The sequence below is a fragment of the Capricornis sumatraensis genome, chromosome 4 (assembly GCF_032405125.1).
Source record: "Capricornis sumatraensis isolate serow.1 chromosome 4, serow.2, whole genome shotgun sequence".
NCBI lineage: Eukaryota > Metazoa > Chordata > Mammalia > Artiodactyla > Bovidae > Capricornis > Capricornis sumatraensis.
The window spans coordinates 93,089,687-93,109,868 of NC_091072.1; the positions used below are offsets into that span (position 1 = coordinate 93,089,687).

At 41.4% G+C, this 20,182-nt stretch overlaps 1 protein-coding gene across 1 annotated transcript in view; it reads left to right on the plus strand.

Annotated features, from left to right (window-relative positions):
• Positions 1-3,954: 3,954 nt before the first annotated feature.
• The window catches only part of WIF1 (WNT inhibitory factor 1), an 85,242-nt gene continuing 69,014 nt past the window's right edge, over positions 3,955-20,182 (plus strand). Inside the window, exons 1-2 of the mRNA XM_068971265.1 lie at positions 3,955-4,102; positions 4,653-4,792. Of these exons, the coding sequence (XP_068827366.1) occupies positions 3,955-4,102; positions 4,653-4,792 (288 nt within the window). The remainder of the gene's footprint in view (positions 4,103-4,652; positions 4,793-20,182) is intronic.

Below are 20,182 nucleotides of genomic sequence, written 5' to 3' on the forward strand. Positions count from 1 at the left end.
TAACATCTGTTCCTTCCTTCCCTTCAAAAACCAAAAGAAAGCAAATCCAATATTTTTAAATAACACTTTTCTCTACTATAAAATGTAATTTCTCTAAGTGTCCACTGCTGGGGAGAAGTAAACAGAGAAAAAAAATTCCTTACAGCTCTATATATTACCAGTATCACCAGTACCAGATTCAACTGTTGGAGAAGAACCTCCCTCAGAAGAAGTTAAGAGGGAATTTGCTGCTGCTGCTGCTGCTAAGTCACTTCAGTTGTGTCCAACTCTGCAACCCAATAGACGGCAGCCCACCAGGCTCCCCCGTCCCTGGGATTCTCCAGGCAAGAACACTGGAGTGGGTTGCCATTTCCTTCTCCAATGCATGAAAGTGAAAAGTGAAAGCGAAGTCGCTCAGTCATATCTGACTCTTAGCGACCCCATGGACTGCAGCCTACCAGGCTCCTCTGTCCATGGGATTTTCCAGGCAAGAGTACTGGAGTGGGGTGCCATTGCCTTCTTGTGCCTCTTTTTCTCTACCAAAAAGTGAATTTTATGAAGGATATTTTTCAATTACTGTTTGATTAGAACAGCCTGTAGAGGGCGTCCTTACATCAAGAGCTGGAGGGGTTAGAGCACTATTGAGGGAAAAAAATATTTTCAACTAAAACTGCACCTTTCTGGAGTAAAGAAAATGTCTACTGTGTTGTGAAATTATTATCTTTGACTGGGGAACAATTGGCATTACAATGCTAAAGTGCTGTAAGTATTGCTGAATGTATATGAATGCATTACATAAATGAATAATCACTGAAATAAAAAATAGTGAAATCTTTGAATAGATGTGAATTTTATTGTAAAGTTAGAATGGCTGTGAAGCTTTGGTTGCAAACAGACTCAATCATGATTTACTTGTCAGTGTGAGGTATAGTGGTTAAGAGAATAGGCTTTGAAATCAAAGTGACTGGGATTTGAACCCTGACTCTACCACTGACCAGGTAAGTAACCATAGTTACCACTGGGTAACCACAGTCAGCTAACTTACTGGACCTTTTTGAGCCTTGTTTCTCCATCAGTAACGTGGGAATAAAAATAGCACCTACCTATTTTAAAGTGTTGTGAGAATTAAGTAAGCTCTTACTTTTACAATTAAGAAGTTCAAATCCATTGGAGATTTCTTGTTGTTAGGGAAATTAAAATAGAGGAAGTCTTGTTCTGGCTTCAGAAGCAGGAGAGCATGTTCTGACCTGCTTCTGACTGGCCTGGACACTGCCTGGATTCTGTGCCTGCCTGCAAACACACGTCAGGTGGCACTGTAGATTAAAAAAAAAGGAAGTGGGTCTGGAATTCTTGAGCCCCTGAGGGTCTGGCCAGCATCCCCACACTCCAACCCCAGATCTAACAAAATCTTATGACTCACAAGATAAACAGCATTGTAAAAGTTTAAAAAAGAACCAGGGCTGCACTTTTGTGTGCAAATTGATGATATGTTTGTAGCCCAGGATTGTAAGTGGGAGCCCTGGAAACTATAATTTGAAGTCTCACCCATGGGATGGACGCATTGCCCAGGACCTTGTCCCAAATGGGACTCTAGATTGCTATTGATGAGGGACTTCTAGGGCTGCTCAAGCCTGGATGTTGGTTGGCACAATTTGGTGATGTATGTGCTTTTACTTTTCTTCATTGTTTCTTTTCTTTTCAGTTCAGTTGTTCAGCTGTGTCCAAATCTTTGCTACCCCATGGACTGCAGCACACCAGGATTCCCTGTCCAGTACCAACTCCTAGAGCTTGCTCAAACTCATGTCCATTGAGTCAGTGATACCATCCAACCATCTTATCCTCTGTCTTCCCCTTCTCCAGCCTTCAATTTTTCCCAGCATCAGGGTCTTTTCGAATGAGTCAGTTCTTTGCATCAGGTGGCCAAAGTACTGGAGTTTCAACTTCAGCTTCAGTCCTTTCAGTGAATATTCAGGACCGATTTCCTCTAGGGTTGACTAGTTTCATCTCCTTGCAGTCCAAGGGGACTCTCAAGAGTCTTCTCCAACACCGCAGTTCAAAAGCATCAATTCTTCTGTGCTCAGCTTTCTTTATGGTCCAACTCTCACATCCATACATGACTGCTGGAAAAACCATAGCTTTGACTAGAAGGACCTTTGTGTTTTCTTTTAATGACTGTATAATTGAAGTCAATTAATCCTCGATTAAATATTGAAATTGTTTATTGTGTGTGACCAGTGGTTTCTTTTGTTAACAAATCCTTCAAACCTAAAATGAAAGTAAAACTTTCAGCAAAACACTTGTTCTTTTTGAAGATCAACAGTTGTACAACTGAAAATATTTCATAATTAGTAATGCATATTCTTTAGTAACTCATGACCCAATACTTAAATGCATGCACCTGTTCCACTTCAGGTTTGCTCTCCCACCTTTGTACCTGTGTGCTCAGTAACGTCTGACTCTTTGTGACCCCCAACCACCAGGCTTCTCTGTCCATGGGATTTCCCAGGCAAGAATACTGGAGTAGGTCGCTATTTACTTCTCCAGAGGATCTTCCTGACCCAGGAATGGAACCCATGCCTCTCCTACACTGACAGGTGGATTCTTTACCATTAAGCCACGAGGGAAGCCCTTCCCCACAAGGGATTGAGTCAAACAACGCGCCCATCCCCACAGGCTCAATCCTTGGGACATCTGTCGCAGCATTTGGATGCCAAAAAACAGAAGTAAACAACTTTATTCTGAGTCTGAAATCTAAACAAAACAAGAAACCCCCTTTTGCTTCCGTTTTCATCACACATCCAAGGGATTTGGCAGGGGGCAAATTAAATCCCTACTGGGGTTTAATGGGTGTGGCTGGCCAGAGCCCATTGCCGGCCAACTACTCTTCCCGTATGCAAGGCCCAGAGCCTTGGCTTGCTCTAAAGCGCCTGCGATTTCAGCAGCAGCGCGGCGCGCCTCCAAATTTCTCCATATACCCGCAACTATGAAGATAGTCATGGCTTTTGGGAGCCCGACCCCAGCACGTTAGGTAAGCCTGTCATCCAGAGCTCAGGGTGCTGCCGGTGAGCAGGGAGAAGAGCCTCCACAGCTGTAAAAAGCATTCTCCGCAGTGTGAGACAAGTGAGGAGTGAAAGCCCCACGCCCTGGTCAGCCCCAGCTCCAGCAACCAGGACACCTCTGGACAGTGGACTCTCGGGTTTTAAATGGATGGGAATGCGCCAAGTGTTTGCAGATGTGAAGAATGACAGTGGCGGATGGGAGAGGATAGTGTTTGCAGAGTGAAGAATGACAGTGGCGGAATATGGGAGAAGTGGGACAGTGGGGAAAGTGGAGGAATGTGAGCCTTCATTTAACACCGGGGTACCAATGAAACTTATCATCATCATTATTATCATCTGGGTTCAGTCAAGCCTTAATAAGTCAGTTCACCGCATTTCCCCCCGTTCATGCCTCGTCTGGCCGGAGGCAGCGCAAGTGACGTCTCAGGGGTCCCTTCGAGCGCCCTTTTCCGCGTCTGCTCCCCAGCGGCGCACGGCGGCTGGACTCTGCCTCCGGGGTTCCGCGCCGCCCCACCCCCGCGCGTCCCTCCAGCGCCCCCCAGTGACGACCGACTGGGCACCGTCACTCATTGCTCGCACCGCACTTGCGCCTGCCCTTCCCGCTCTAACTCTCCCGCTATATTTAACCCTCTGACCGTTGTGTCTCCTTCGGCGGGCTGGCATCTCCTGCTTTGCCAGTCTTGCGCCTCTGCTCCCTCCTCTCCCACCTGCTCCCCCTTCCCTTGTCCCGCTCTCGCCAGGTCTTCTCCCTCCTCCTACTCCTTCTCCGGCACACCCAGGCTCACTCGTACCAGAGCCAAGAGGCTACACGCCCAGCCGTCTACGCGGGGAACTGCTCCGGCTGGGAGACAAGGGTCGGGTAGGTGCGGGAGGAGTTTCAGCTGCGAGAACCACGGTCCAGGAGGTCTGGAGTAGCATGGCCCGGAAAAGCGCCTTCTCTGCCGGCGCGCTCTGGCTCTGGAGCATCCTCCCGTGCCTGCTGGTGTTGCGAGCGGAGGTCGGGCAGCAGCCGGAGGAAAGCCTGTACCTGTGGATCGACGCTCACCAGGCGAGAGTGCTTATAGGTAAGGCATCGCGGGAGCTTCTGCTTCTTCCCAAATGCCTGGGTCTTCACTCTCTCCAGCTCTTCTATTAAAGGAGAGAGACATGCATTTAGAATGTTTTAAAACTTTCTTTTCAAGGCAGATTGTCCCCTTTTTAGTTAGCTGCGTGCTTGCTAAGCCCCTTCAGTCGTGTCGGACTCTTTGCGATCCTATGGACTACCGCTTTTCCATCTAAAATGTTTAAGCTTTTTTCTCCATAAATCTAAGCTGTTCTAATGTTCTGATCATGCTGTTGTTGGTTTCTACCATCCAGCGTTTTTCCGTGGACCGAGCATTTGTTGGCACCGGTTTTTTCCACAGTTCACTCCGTTTCACGGAAAGCATACGTCTTTGCCATCATTCTTATCATCCACAGGAAGATTAACTGGTACCTGAAGGCAGGTGCTTTGTGAAAAGAAATGACCCATTACTAATTCTTCGGTGTTCTTTTGGCACGCAAGTTCTGATTTGGATTCTTCTAAGTTCAGCTAGTTTGATAGCTTTATTTCTTTGTGTGTGTTTTTTAAACCAGGACTTGAAGAAGATATCTTGATTGTTTCAGAGGGGAAAATGGCCCCCTTTACACATGATTTCAGAAGAGCACAGCAGAGAATGCCAGCTATTCCTGTCAATATCCATTCTATGAATTTCACTTGGCAAGCTGCAGGGCAGGTGAGTCCTGTTAACCAGGAAGGCTGGAGAAAATCACCCTTTAATATTTCCAGCACCTGATGGCAGATAGAAATAAGACGATATAGCATATAGTTGGCTACATTTTTCTTTTTTACAATTTTCAAGAGTGATTTCTCATCTGATCTCCAAAGCAAATAAAGAGTTAACTCCCATTTATTTAAATATGTCACATAAATTGAAGATTCCCAAAAGAAAGAGCTAGGCAAAGTGCCTAAGATCACTATTTTGATAAGTCTCAGTGTCTTCAGACTGCTGGAAATATAATGACCTCAAATAGCATTACTTTTTTCCATGCTCATTGACATTAAAATTAAACATAATACTTAAAAGGCTCTTTTCTCCATAGTATCGATATATACCCACCACCTGTGACATTGTTTACACTTTAAAACAATTTTTTAAGTCTGTAAGTACTTTTGACATTGTACTTTGAAAAAATGGCATATTGAGTGTTTTTTACTAATGATAACACTACATATTTCTGGTACAAGTTCATAGACTCAAAGTGTCATAAGAGAATGTTTGCAAAATATTGGAAGCTATTGGTTTTTTAATACCTTCACATGAAAGAGAAAACTACCCTGTATTTTTATGAAGAAGCATCCCTTTTATTTCTTAGCATATTAGCATCTTTTTTTATGCTTCAGTATTACATAAATGACCTGTAATTTGGAAAAGAAAGGGAGGATAAAATGTAAGCTTAGTTCCTTTTGTTCAATTGGAGAATTTACTCTAGAGGACAGATGGTAAGTTAATAAATTCTTCCACTCATTAGTGAGTAAAATGTGTCTACTTATGAAAATCATTATAACTAAAATCACATTTTAGGTCTTTTATTCCAAAGCTGCTTAAAGGGCTATTTTCATAAAGAATGTGATCCAGAAAACACTTTATAAAAATTAGTTACTTTGAATTGAGACACCACTTTGGTTCTCTCTAATTACCTGGTGTAATATAGGCATGATTATTTAAGCTGCCTTTTCCACAGGTCTGTTCTCTCGTTTTTCCTTTCAACTCTAGATCCTTCAACACTTCCATTGTCATAAAGGAATAGATGTTTTGGGTCCACCAGAGTTCCTAATAGGAGGGTCATCTATACTGCAGATAAGCTCACTGAGGCTCCTACTGCTCTCTGGGGAGGGTATTCCTTTCTTCCCCCCATACAGTTTCCTCTTCATAGATACTTTATGGACAGCTAATCTTGAATTATTGTGAAACCCAGTGATAAATCAATGAATGGCCTTTTATTGTCACCTTTTATTTTTCACCTGAATCTATTGTGTTTGACCACTTGTCAGCTGGGATCAATATTTATTCTGTGATTTTAAAAAGGAACATTTTCTTTATTTATACTTCTATAGATTTGTAAGAACCATTAGGGACTTCCCTTGTGTCTCAGTGGTAAGAAACCTACCTGTCAATGTGGAATACAAGGGTTTGACCCCTGGGCTGGGAAGACCCCCTGGAGGAGAAAATGGTAACCCATCAAGTATTCTTGCCTAGGAAATCCCATAAACAGAGGAACCTGGCTACAGTCTATGGGGGTAAAAAAAAGAGTTGGACACAACTTAGTGACCAAACAACAACGAAGAACCATTAGTTAGTTTGACTTGCAGCCCTCCCTAGCTGAAAGTGTTCAGTAACTTCAGGCAAAGTAGAAAATATTAGTAGCTCTGGTTAGTTGATTTGATTGGTTTATCAATCTATTTATTTTTCCTATGAGTTTGTCTTCTGAAGAATGGAACTTGAAGCAAAGGCTTAAATTCCATGCTCTCTCCCCTTTGCAAACATTGGCATATTGTTGAGTACAGAATGGACTGCATATCCAACAATCTGAGGAATATTTCTTGTAGAGGATTAGAGAGGGTGGTGGAACTGGTATGCAGATGAAGCTTCGAGAGTCTTTTTCTCTCTGGTTTAGGTGTTGATTCCTCTTGTGGATTATGCTGGCCAATATTAGCACCTCAGTTCAGTTTACTCCAGATAGGTTACCACAGGTAACTGCGTGAAATCTGTTATGTTTCTTTTTTGGAGGAGTGGGGGATACTGAGAAAGGGGAAAGGATCTACATGATGCCAAACAGCAAGATGTTTTAAGATATTATTTAGATGTGACTAATGCCAATAAAGTTCTGTGATTCCAGCACCACAATTTTTGAAATGCATGGAAATTTTGAATATGGAAAAAATATGACTTCAATACCAAAAAATACTTTAAGATTTTAGAAAGGCAACTTTCACTAAATCCAAACCACATCAAAACTTCTACATGGAAAAATGAAGAGTTCCTTCCTTTATCTAGTTATTTCATTCAAAATATCAAACATTTAGGGATTTCAGCACAAGCAAGACACATAGCTTATTAATGAAAATTTAAACTTAAATATTAAATGTTTTGGTAACCCATGGAAAATTAAAAATTTTAGGATTGAAGATCCAGTAGGTGTTATCTACTTCTAATAAAGTATTTGTTCACTAACCCAAGCTATTCTTGGGGCCATTTAAAAGGACTTTCAAGTTCGACTCCAAACAAATGCAAATAAAAATTACATTGAGATTCATTTCCTCACACTACGTTGGTCAAGTTTTTTAAAGTAGTTTTAGTTTGTGGAGGATTATCCTTACTGATTTGTTTCTGATGCATGTTAGCCTTTCTGTAGGGCGATTTGACTCTGATGGCAAAAGAATTGACATAGATCATTTGACTAGGTAGGATATTTTACTCCTGGAGATTCATCCTGAGAAAATAATCATGGATATGAATAAAGTTTTTGGTGCCAGCCTGTTTGTTGTCATGCTATTAATAAAAGAAAAAAAAATGGGCAGAACCTATAAGTCTCTGATAATGGCAGGAAGCATTAATAAGAATATCTAGACATCTACTCAGTGCAATGGAAAGATGTTCATGACAAATTATGCAATAGCCTATAATAGTATATTCTGTTTAGTTTCATTACAAAATATATGGACAGTTTTAGGAAAACATGTCTGATAAATGTCTAATCCTCCAAGGTGTTCAGTTCAGTTCAGTTAAGTCGCTCAGTTGTGTCCGACTCTTTGTGACCTCATGAATCACAGCACGCCAGGCCTCCCTGTCCATCACCATCTCCCGGAGTTCACTCAGACTCACGTCCATCGAGTCCGTGATGCCATCCAGCCATCTCATCCTGGGTTGTCCCCTTCTCCTCCTGCCCCCAATCTCTCCCAGCATCAGAGTCTTTTCCAATGAGTCAGCTCTTCGCATGAGGTGTCCAAAGTACTGGAGTTTCAACTTTAGCATCATTCCTTCCAAAGAAATCCCAGGGTTGATCTCCTTGCAATCCAAGGGACCCTCAAGAGTCTTCTCCAACACCACAGTTCAAATGCATCAATTCTTCGGTGCTCAACCTTCTTCACAGTCCAACTCTCACATTCATACATGACCACAGGAAAAACCATAGCCTTGACTAGACGGACCTTAGTCGGCAAAGTAATGTCTCTGCTTTTGAATATACTATCTAGGTTGGTCGTAACTTTTCTTCCAAGGAGTAAGCATCTTTTAATTTCATGGCTGCAATCACCATCTGCAGTGATTCTGGAGCCCCCAAAAATAAAGTCTGACACTGTTTCTACTGTTTCCCCATCTATTTCCCATGAAGTGATGGGACCAGATGCCATGATCTTCGTTTTCTGAATGTTGAGCTCTAAGCCAACTTTTCGCTCTCCTCTTTCACTTTCCTCAGGAGGCTTTTTAGCTCCTCTTCACTTTCTGACATAAGGTGTTAACATTAGTTATATCTACCTTTACTGTGTTTTGGTTTTTCCACAGTGAATGTGTTTTGATTTGTAATTTAAAAATTATTTTACATTAAATGTGTGTAAAAAGTTATACTTCAGAATCTAAAACTGGATGATGTTCTATATTAAAATAGTTTACTTATATTTTTATCCAGTTTCATTTTTGCACAGCAGATCACTCAACAAAATGGTAAAATGGTAAAAGAGTTTGTTTCCATGGCTGATCTTAACCTATGGATCCCAAAGAATTTGCTTATGTATATCTGATCCTCACTGACTATTTTTTTGTGAAATCTTCAAATGTCTGCTTTGCTAAATTTTCCAGCCTGAAATCAGATTCCTTGACCTCTTCCTCTCTCTTAAAAATCCTGTCTCTACTTGCTTGCCCATTTAAAATATTCATTCATTTTCTGACATGCACCTTCTCAAGACTTTTAGATTAGAGAATTTCTACTAAAGAGGCTTAAACTTAAAAGATTTTGGGTAATTAAAGAGAGAATAGTCTTTATTACTGTATATAACTTTTAATAGTTGATATTTTTCAATGAGGCATTCTTTATTCTAATTTTTCCCTAAATTTGAGGCAAGTAGAGGCCAAGAGCAACTACTTTGGTTTTCTACACTACACACTAATTAAATATTTCATTTGGAAAATAACCCTTTCTAAACCTAAAGGCTTTCAAATAAAACTTTAATGAGAAGTTTTGTTAGACAAATCTGAATTCTAATACTGAGACACCACTGTTGATTTCCATAAGAAGAAATTTGGTGTTAGGCCAAATATTTTATTTCTAGAAATCATGTAAATAGATCTTTGTTTATAAAGATTATATAGACTTGACCTTAATCACTTTACTATATTCTATCACCTGCATAAAGATGCTAAGGTACTATAACTCCTGGTCCCTAGTAAATAGGGCATCCCTTTTTCTGTTGGCTTCTTTTAGCAGTGATGATGAATTTATGCTGAGCCATCTATGCTAGTTTTCCTATCTTCTTACAACCAACTGCCTGTACTTCGTGATGTTTGGCAAGGGTTGGAATGAAATTGGTGTCTGTGGAAGAGAAATCTTCCGGATGAAGATAATGGGCCAATATTAACTTTAAATCCACCACCTGGATTATTAAGCAAGCTCTGATGATCTGTACCAATAGGTCCAGATCTTAGAGTAAGCTTTTTGTCATGTATTGTTGTTGTTTAGTTGCTGAGTCGTGTCCGACTCTTAAAACCCTATGGGCTATCCATGGGATTTCCCAGGCAAGAACACAGGAGTTGGTTGCCATTTCCTTCTCCAGGGGATCTTCCCCACCCAGGAATTGAACCTGAGGTTCCTGCCACGTCTCCTACATTGCAAGCGGGCTCTTTACCACTGAGTCACCAGGGAAGCCCGGTATAGTAGTCATGTATAGTGGTCATAATTCTTGCAACCTCTAGAAGTCACTAATATATACATATATATATATATATATATATATATTCATTTTTCTCAGTTTTAGGATGCTTAAAAACAAACGTTTAGAATATTGCTGTGGATACAGGAAAGGAAGAACATTTTACCTGCTGCCCTGGGGAAATGGGTGGACATGTGTATGGTGTGGAAAATTAACTTTATTGGATTAAACTGCAGGAACATGCTTCTTTGTTCAATGTGTGATCATTGAAAATAGAAAATATTAGATATGCTGAAGATACAATGTATAAAGTGAAATATCTTCCAAAATGTAAGGTTAAATATAAATGTGTTCATAACTTTTACTAGCTCTCTACAATTAAAAAAACTTCTTGAATTACTGAAAACTGCCAGAAGTAATAACAATAATACAAAGCCAAATATAAGGAAAGCCTGAGACTTTTGCCTAGATTGTTGTGTCTTTGTAAATGATTCCAGTTAGCACCCAAATTTAGCCTTTTTTGGTTGTTCTTAAGTGAAGCATTGTTGTTTTATTATAGAATGTTGTGTTATTTTATATGTACAGCAAGGTGGTTCAGTTATACATATATATATGATTTTTCAGATGGTTCAGTTATACATGTATGTATATATTTTACAGATTCTTTTCTATTATAGATTACAAACTATTAAATATAGTTCCCTGTGCTATACAGTAGGTCCTTGTTTTTTATTTTATATATAATAGTGTTGGGGTCGCACAGAGTCGGACACGACTGAAGCGACTTAGCAGTAGTAGTAGTAGTAGTAGTAGTAGTAGTAGTAGTAGTAGTAGTAGTAGTAGTAGTATGTAACATAATGTGCGTGCATGCATAATGTGTGTCTTTGCGATCTCATGGACTGTAGCCCACCAGGCTCCTCTGTCCGTGGGATTTTCCAGGCAAGAATACTGGAGTGGGTTGTCATTTCCTTCTCCAGGGGATTTTCCTGACATAGGGATCAAACCTGTGTCTCCTTTATTGGCAAGCAGATTCTTTGCCACTGTGCCACCTGGAAAGCCTGTATATGTGTATTTGTATCCAAATTCAGCTTTAAAATGAAGAAAGTACCATTGAGGGGGAAAAAAAGTCAGAAACAGACCATTTTCCTGACAACTGACTCACATTTTTCCAAGTTTTATTTGTTTGTTTGTTTGTTTTTAAATAGGATCACTCTACTGACAGGTATAAGATCAACTGGATCATCCCCTAGAGAGCTTGTTTTGCAATATGGTGGTTGATATGATGTAACACTGGGCCCCTTAAATTGGTTGCAATTCCAAGTCTCAAATTTCCCCTTGGACTGGTTGAGTTAAGAAGACCTGTATTAAAATGGTATTTTCCTTCCTTTCTCCCCTTGACAAAAATCAAAGAAAAACAATAGAGAGTGAATTTTCATTCAACTACTTCCTCTCTCTCTTCAAAGCGACTGCCAAATGCCCTTAAACACCTCCTCCCAACTCTGAAGTTATGGTAGTACTTATTGTTATTGGTTAAATCCTTTAATGTGTACTGTCCACATCTTTTTCCTGATGGAGTTATGATTGTGTTGGTAGTTACAACCCAAATAGTTGCATCCCTTTGCACTCTTGGAGTTTGCAGCAGTTTTATGTCACCAAATGAAGGAAATGCCTTGATTTTTTACCCCTGTTTCATGGTTTCCAAGTGAAAATGTGGAAACGTTTACATACTGTGGGCATGATTTCTTTTTTAAAAAAGAAGGTACTCATATCAAAAGCACAACTTTAAACCTTTAGTGTTTAGATTCTGCTACACTGTGGTATTTTGCATTGTGGCATTGTGGACATGCCACCAGGGATCAAAGAGTAATTCTGCAGAGTGCCCATTTCATTTAGCAAGCAGGCATGTGCCAGCCATCTGTTGTATCCACTGATAGAAAACAGCAGTAAGTTCCTCAAACTTTTTCCAGGGGAAAAAAAAAAGAGACTTTATAGCTTAAAGGAGATGAGTTGCAAGGTACCTTGTAAGCCTCATCTGGTTCTAGAGCGATTTACATGGCATAAGTGTAAACCCTGCTATGTCTTCCTCACACGGTGCTGTCAACATACATAAACAAACCCTTTGCTGTTATCCTCTATGTTTATTCCTGACTTTTAAATGTTTGCACCAATAGAAATCTTTTAAATTGTTGTGGTGAGGTGGAAAGAAATGATGTTCAATAAAGCATTTTGTTTTGGATTAAGCTCATTTAACTTAAATGTCCCTGATGAGTAGGATGAGTGTTGTAAGGAAAGAATTTGAGGATTAAAGAGTGTTACAGGAAGGGGGGACACCTTCCATAGCCCGAGAGTGGACTTTCGTCTAACACTCTGAAATGAATTGTCTCCAAGGAGACTACTGGGAAGGCGTGCTTGGGTGGAGAGCAGTAGGGTAAGGGAACCCAGGAGGACTGCTCTGCCATGTGGCTTGCTGTCTTGGGTTTTATGGTGATGGGATTAGTTTCTGGGTTGTCTCTAGCTAGTCATTCTGACTGAGGGTTCTTTCTCATGGCCCATGCATTGCTCAGCCAAGAGGGATTCCAGCGAGGAGGGTTCTGGGAAGTTGGTAGGCATGTGGCATCTCCTTTTGACCTTTCCCAAATTCTTCCGGTTGGTGGTGGCTTGTGAGTTCCCTGTTCCTTACCAGACCTCCTGTTGTAAGATGACTCATGCAGATAGTTAACTACGGTGCCTAACCAGGGTGGATAACAGTTTCAGTCAGTGTTTCCCCTAACAAGAATATAGTGAAAATGCTCTTCATCTTTCAGCCAGGTCTCTGGAAGAGGTATTATCAGATCAGGGCTTCTTTGGCTGCAGGTTTTAGCTGGCTTTCTCCATTTGCCAGCCTGGGATGAACTTAGTTGCGTTCCCCTGAACACTTCTGGATGAGGAGTTGCTCTCCCATGCAGTGTTTCTCTCTGCCTCTGGCACTCAGTCAGTCACCAGATACAGACACTCAGTTAGTCACTGGAGCACACAAAGAGGAGTAAGCATGGTCCCTGCCCTCAGGGAGCTCATAGTCTAGGAAGCAAATATCCATCACTCCCAAGCAAATGAGCTTAGCAGGTCTAGGACTGGCTGAGAGCACAAAGAAGGCCACCCCTTTCTCTGTCTGGAGGAGGAAGGACGCCAGGAGCTGAACTCCTGCAGGATAAGTAACCTTTCATCAGACCAGCAAGAGAAGAAAGTGCTTTTCAAGTGAAGAGCTCAGGCTGTTCAAGGGCATGGAGGTCTTAAAGGGGAAGGCGTCTTTTAGGTGATCACAGTGGACCTTGTATCTTATCTGGACCTTGCATCTTATCTGAGAGGTTATGGAAATTCAGTAAAGGGGATGTCAAGGTCAAACAATGGACAAGGGTTTTGGGGGAGAAGAAGGTAGAAACAATTTAAGGAGGTTTCTCTCTTTTCTACCATGAAGAGAATGGACTCAGACACTTTGCAGCTTTGTCCCAGGGACATATTAAGTAAATCTGGTTTCTCTGTTAAGTAGACAGTGGCTTTTCTTTTTTAAAATTTATTTGAGTATAGTTGATTTACAGTGTTGTATTAATTTCTGCTGTACAGCAAAGTGACTCATATACATATACATAGATATACACACATTCTTTTTCATTCTCTTTTCCATTATGGTTTATCACAGGATATGAAATATAGTTCCCTGTGCTATATAGTAGGGCCTCGTTGTTTATCGATGCTATACGTAATAGTTTGCATTTGCTAATCCCAAACTCCTAAAACATCCTTTCCCCAAACCCTCTCCCTGCTTGGCTACCACAAGCCTGTGGTTGCATGTTTGCAACCTCTGTGTCTGCATGTTTCATAGATAAATTCATTTGTGTCGTATTTTAGATTATGTGACAATGGCTTTTCTACAACTATAATTTAGCTCTTGTTTTTCTTACTAAACTTTTGAAAGTTTGTGATGATTAATCTCAGCTCCAGGTTAAATTTTTTTAGGTAATTAGAGCATAGAACTATTAAAGAAAATAACTTTATATTTTAAAAAAATCACTTTATGTGAGTGCATAGGAAAAAAATTTGCTAATGGAATATAGAACTTTGAACTTACTGTAGAAGGATGCTTGAGTAAAAAAAATAATGTTCAAAGAGGAATTGACTTAGCATTCTCAACTCTCATATTACATTTCTAATTATCAAGAAAAACTTTCCAAGTATCAAGAAAAAGTATGATAAAGATAGTAGGAATTGTACTTGGCAGGTGATCTTGCAGTTGAAATAATAAGAAGTTGAACAGTGTAAGTGGATGAATTCAAACTATGCCTGCTTCTTCAAGTATTCGATTTTCTTTCAAAACCTATGAGTTAAAACTCTAAGATCAAGGAACAAATGTCTCTGCCTCTGAGAGATACATTTTATCTTCTTTTTAGATTTTATGGATGAATCTGATGAAAGACATTTGGAAAATATCAGGCATTTTTGAAACCTATTCACCTGAACAAACCTCCCAGGCAGCAGTGTGTTGTGGGCCTGGGACAAAGGGACATATTTGGGGAGTGAATTCTTAGCTGACAGTGAGATAAAGGACATGAACCCAGTCCCTGCTTAGCTGCTCTTGGCCAAAACTCAGATCATGCCTTGGGTACAAAACATAATTAAGAACCCAGTCCCATATGGGCGGTTCATGTTGAGGTATGGCAGAAACCAACACAATATTGTAAAGCAGTTATCCTTCAATTAAAAATAAATGTTTCTAAAAAAAAGAAAACATACTAAAAAAACAACCAGAATAAAACAACGTAGACAAAAAACCAAAAGAACCCAGTCCCTGCCCTTGAGAAAATTAGAAACCAACTGGAGAGGCAGCTATATGGAAACAGATCATTTTAAGAATTCCTGGTAAGCAATGGCACCCCACTCCAGTACTCTTGCCTGGAAAATCCCATGGACAGAGGAGCCTGGTAGGCTGCAGTCCATGGGGTCACTACTTGTCAGACACGACTGAGCGACTTCACTTTCACTTTTCACTTGCATGCATTGGAGAAGGAAATGGCAACCCACTCCAGTGTTCTTGCCTGGAGAATCCCAGGGACGGGGGAGCCTGGTGGGCCGCCGTCCATGGGGTCGCACAGAGTCAGACACGACTGAAGCAACTTAGTAGCAGCAGTAGTAGCAGTGTTGCAGAAGCCAGAGAAGGAAATGGCACCCCACTCCAGTACTCTTGCCTGGAAACTCCCATGAATGGAGGAGGCTGGTAGGCTGCAGTCCATGGGGTCGCTAAGGGTCGGACATGACCAAGTGACTTCACGTTCACTTTTCACTTTCATGCATTGGAGAAGGAAATGGCAACCCACTCCAGTGTTCTTACCTGGAGAATCCCAGGGACAGAGGAGCCTGGTAGGAGGCCGTCTATGGGGTCGTACAGAGTCAGACACGACTGAAGCGACTTAGCAGCAGCAGCAGCAGTGTTGTAGAAGTACTGAAGCATTCCCAGGTTAGAATGGACTCTGACACTGAGTCTGAATTGGACAAGCACAAACATGGAAGAAGGGATGATTTTCAGGGAAAGGAGACAACGTAGAGTGAGGCATAGAGACCAGGCATACATTATCTGGGGAACTAGTACTTTGGTGCGGCTGGAGTGTATGTACAAGGTAGGCAGTGGAGAGGAAGGCAGGGGCTAGGTCTCCACAACTTCATCCTTCATGTCAAGGCACCTAAAACTTACTCTATAGGTAATGTTGAGTCAGTCCGTGAAAAAGTATGAAACAGAGTACAATAGAATCTGCCTGCAATGCAGGAGACCCGGGTTTGATCCCTTGGATTGGGAAGATCCCCTGGAGAAGGAAATGGCAACCCACTCCTGTATTCTTGCCCGGAGAATCTCGTGTATAGAGGAGCCTGGCAGGCTACAGTCCATGGTGTTGAAAGAGTCACCCACGACTTAGTGACTAACCCACCGGAGTACGAGAGAGGCAGAGTTAGAATTTAGATCACCCTGTCAGCAGAATGGGGGATGCCTCTGAGCTGGGTGTTTCCATATAGTGTTATGGAAAACCCAAACAAACTTTTTGGCCAAACCACTGTTCATTTTTAATTATTTTACTCTCCCCATAAATGTTCATGACAGGAAGGACTTTGACCTATTTGCCATACAATTCTAGGTCCTGGAACAGCTCCTAACACACAGTGCTGCTGCTGCTAAGTCACGTCAGTCGTGTCCAACTCTGTGCGACCCCATAGACAGCAGCCCACCACGCTCCCGTCCTTGGGATTCTTCAGGCAACAATACTGGAGTGGGTTGCCATTTCCTTCCCAAATGAAAGTGAAAAGTGAAGGTGAAGTTGCTCAGTCATGTCCGACTCTTTGAGACCCCATGGACTGCAGCCTACCAGGCTCCTCCATCCGTGGGATTTCCCAGGCAAGAGTACTGGAGTGGGTTGCCATTGCCTTCTCTGGACACACAATAGGCAATCAATAATGAACTGTTGAATGAATGAATACATTATTGTTCCCATTTGAGAGAGAAAACAACTGAGAAGAGCAAAGGAAGAACAAGTGAAGAGTGACAGGGCTGGGGTTTAAACCTAGAGTCCTTGCACTCCAGTGCGTAATTGCTCAGTCACGTCTGACTCTCTTCAACCCCATGGACTATAGTCCACCAGGCTCCTCTCTGTCCGTGGAATTCTCTGGGCAAGAATACTGGAGTGGGTTGCCATTTCCTTCTCTAGGGGATCCTCCCAACCCAGGGACCAAACCCATGTCTCTTCCATCTACTGCATTGGCAGATGAGTTCTTTACCCCTGAGCTGCCTGGGAAGTCCTGTCCTTACTCTGATCCGTGCTACATAGGTGTATGAACACAGAGAGAGCTCTGGGAACACAGAGGGGGAAGCAGCTAGCTTTGGCTGGGGAAGTAGGGGAAGGCTTCACTAGAGAAGATCTAATATTCAAAGTGGGACTTGAAGAATGTGCATGAGGGGTTAAATCCTCTGAGATGGGAGCAAGGCACAGGAAGGAAGGTATCACAGGCAGAGGCAAAAAAAGTTGTGAAAATGCATTCTGGGCAAGGCTAATGGTACCTGAGACTGAGGCTAGGTGAGTGGAAGGGAGAATACTGGGGGTTCTGGAAGAAGGGAGATGAAGAAATGATGCTGGATACTTCGTAAGGGTCCAATGGAGAAACACTAGAAACCACAGAAAGGTCACTTGACCAGTTCTTATATCTATACAAAAAGCTGTTGGGTTACCTCTAAACTCCTTCCAAATTCTGAACTATTAGTATTCTATACCTTAATATTAAAATATCTTTAATCATTTAATATTAATGGTAATATCTTTATATAAACTGCAATGTCTCTATATTTTTTAAATCAAAGCAGAAAAATTCTTCCTCCAGAATTGTCTCATTGTCAATGTTAAAAAGATTCATCTCAGAATCTTTTCTTTTTTATTCTATGTTAATAGTAACAGTCAATACTTAATAAATCATACTCTGGACTGGCTGCTTTTCTGAGCACTTTACAGATACTATCTCATCAGATCCTCATAACAATCCTAGGGTAGGTACTATTTTTATCTCCACTACACAGATGAGGAAACCAGGGGATAAGAAAGTCAAATTCCTTGCCCAAGACTACACAACTAAGAACACTTATGTATACATTTATATTCTTAAGAGATCTTTGATAATTTTTGGAATATCTCCTCATGCCAAAAAATAGCAATTCAAACAATACTTATCAATGTTTACATGGCCTGGGTTCTGAGAATACAAATTTTTGATCTACCTGCGTTCTAGGAATTCATCAGCTGGTGGTAAAGACTGGCATCAGAAAGGCCATTATGTCTTGGGGCAATCCAAGTGCTGGGTGCTAAAGAATTTCTACACATAGAGCGTTTTAGAAGAAAATGAGTTTATTAAAGACAAAGAGCAGAGATAAAGGGGTATTATGAGCACAGTGGGTGACCTCCTCACAGGCTAGGGAGAGTCAACAGTTTTCGTGGGTTAATAACCAATTTTTATAGCCTGAAGACAAAGAAAATTCCTGCTGGAAGATTTGTGTTAGGTGATTGGTTAGAGTGCTATAAGGTGTTTACTGGAGTGGGCATCTTTGCCTAATTTGAAGTCGGGAAGCTTATTAGTGATGACCATGGGCTTTTGGGCACGGTTACAAAGGGGCTCAATTAGCTTCAGAAATGTCCTTGGTTCTGGGCTCCACTTCTGTGGCACTGGTACAAGACCTCTCACCTGTTGCCTGGGGGCAGGACTCGACACTATGGGACTGCCCTGGGGGTCCAGTGGCCAAGACTCCACACTCCCAAGGCAGGGCACTTGGGCTTAAGTCCTGGTCAGGGAACTAGATCCCTATGTGCCACAACTAACAGTTTTCATCCCACGGCTAAAAGATCCCACATGCTGTAGCTAAGACCTGGTGCAGCCAAATAAATAAATATTTTTAAAAAAACCCAAAATCAAAAAGGCAATCATAATCATTGTGGTAAGTTCTTGGGTTACCACATTTAGTTGGATGAGGTTTTTCACTGCTTGAGGGAATCTGACCAAAGCAGCAAGTTCAACCTGACTAAGCTGAAATCTAGCCCATATTTCACTTGTCAAGTCTTACAGCCTGACACAGAGCTGCCTCTGCTGAGAGGGGACACTTCTACCTAATTTGCACAGAGCCTTCCTATGGGCTAGCTGTTGCCCCCATTAAATGCCCTAAGGAAAGTGCTGCTACTACTGCTACTACTAAGTCGCTTCAGTTGTGTCCGACTCTGTGCGACCCCATAGACGGCAGCCCACCAGACTCCCCCGTCCCTGGGATTCTCCAGGCAAGAACTAGGGGAATATAAAACCAGAGGATCTTGTCATTGTCAAATTTACCTACCTTGTCATAGGTAAATTTGCAATTGCTAATCTTCTGGGATAAACAGCACAGTGGAGGTAGCATCTAAACTGGGTCACAAACTGTTCAGTAGGAAGACAGTGACCATGGCAGGTAGGGTTAGGATGGGCATTCTAGGTCTACTGAATGACCTGTGGGAAGGCACACAGGATTAAGAATCATCGGAGTGGCTGGAGAAAGACAATTTGTTCAGAATTGTTAGGGTTTATGGAACAGAATATCTCAAAAAGTAAGTTTGAGAAGATTATGACGACTACTGTATGCCACTGTTGTCTTGTCTTATAAAAAGTGGCAAGCCATTGAAAGTTTAAAAGTAGATGATGAGGTATCTGTATGGAGGATAACTTTGGTGGCAGATGAAGGGTAGATGAGGTAGCTGACTGAGGACAGGAGCAAATTAGGAAGTTATTTAAGATGCCACAAGAGGTGGCAAGGATGTGAACCAAAGCAGGTAATTGGGAGACGGAGGGAGGAATTAGGAAGATACCACTGATAGGTCTCTTTCAGTATAATTGGATAACTTATTGAATGTGGGTATACTGGAAATGGGGGAATAGAGGGTGACTGACATGTTTGGGAAGATAGTTAGGTCTTAACTGGTAAACTAATTACAGAACAGTTTGAGGTACAATGATAGTGGGGTTCATTTGGAAATTGCTGAAGATGAAATTTCTGCTGAACATCTCAGATGGCAGAGTCTGGTATGCATTTGAAAACTAGAGTCTAGAGCTAAGACATGAGGTATAGAATAGAAATACTGATTTTGGACACTTTGGATCCTTCTTGTCTTCCTCTCTTTCTTCCTTCTTGTGACCTCAACTCAATATGACAAAGCATGTGTTGAATGCTAAAAAATGAAATGTAAATTGTATATGATGCTTGCTTTCAAGGAGATGACAATTTAGTACAGAAGCAGATATGAACCAAAATAGCAATAATACAGCAACAACCATGTTTTAAATGGAGAATGAACAAGATGCTATGAAAGTACTGAAGAGGGCGCATTACCTCTGTTGGGAGAGGAGTGAATTATCAGCATAGGGGCCCTGTGTTCTTCACGGCCTAGCCTATGATATGTGCATTTGGAACAGCTTCTCTGCATGACTTCATGACTTTTATGTACTTGAGATAATTTGGCCTAATGTAGTCTGCCTTCCACTTGCCATATATGTTATATATGTATATATTTGGAAATGAATATAACAAATGTCACTTTACTACTAGGGGATAGAGTAAGTCAGCTCTCCCAAAGGAAACTATCCATGGGAGCTGAAGATGACTTGTTAGGATGCCTCGTTT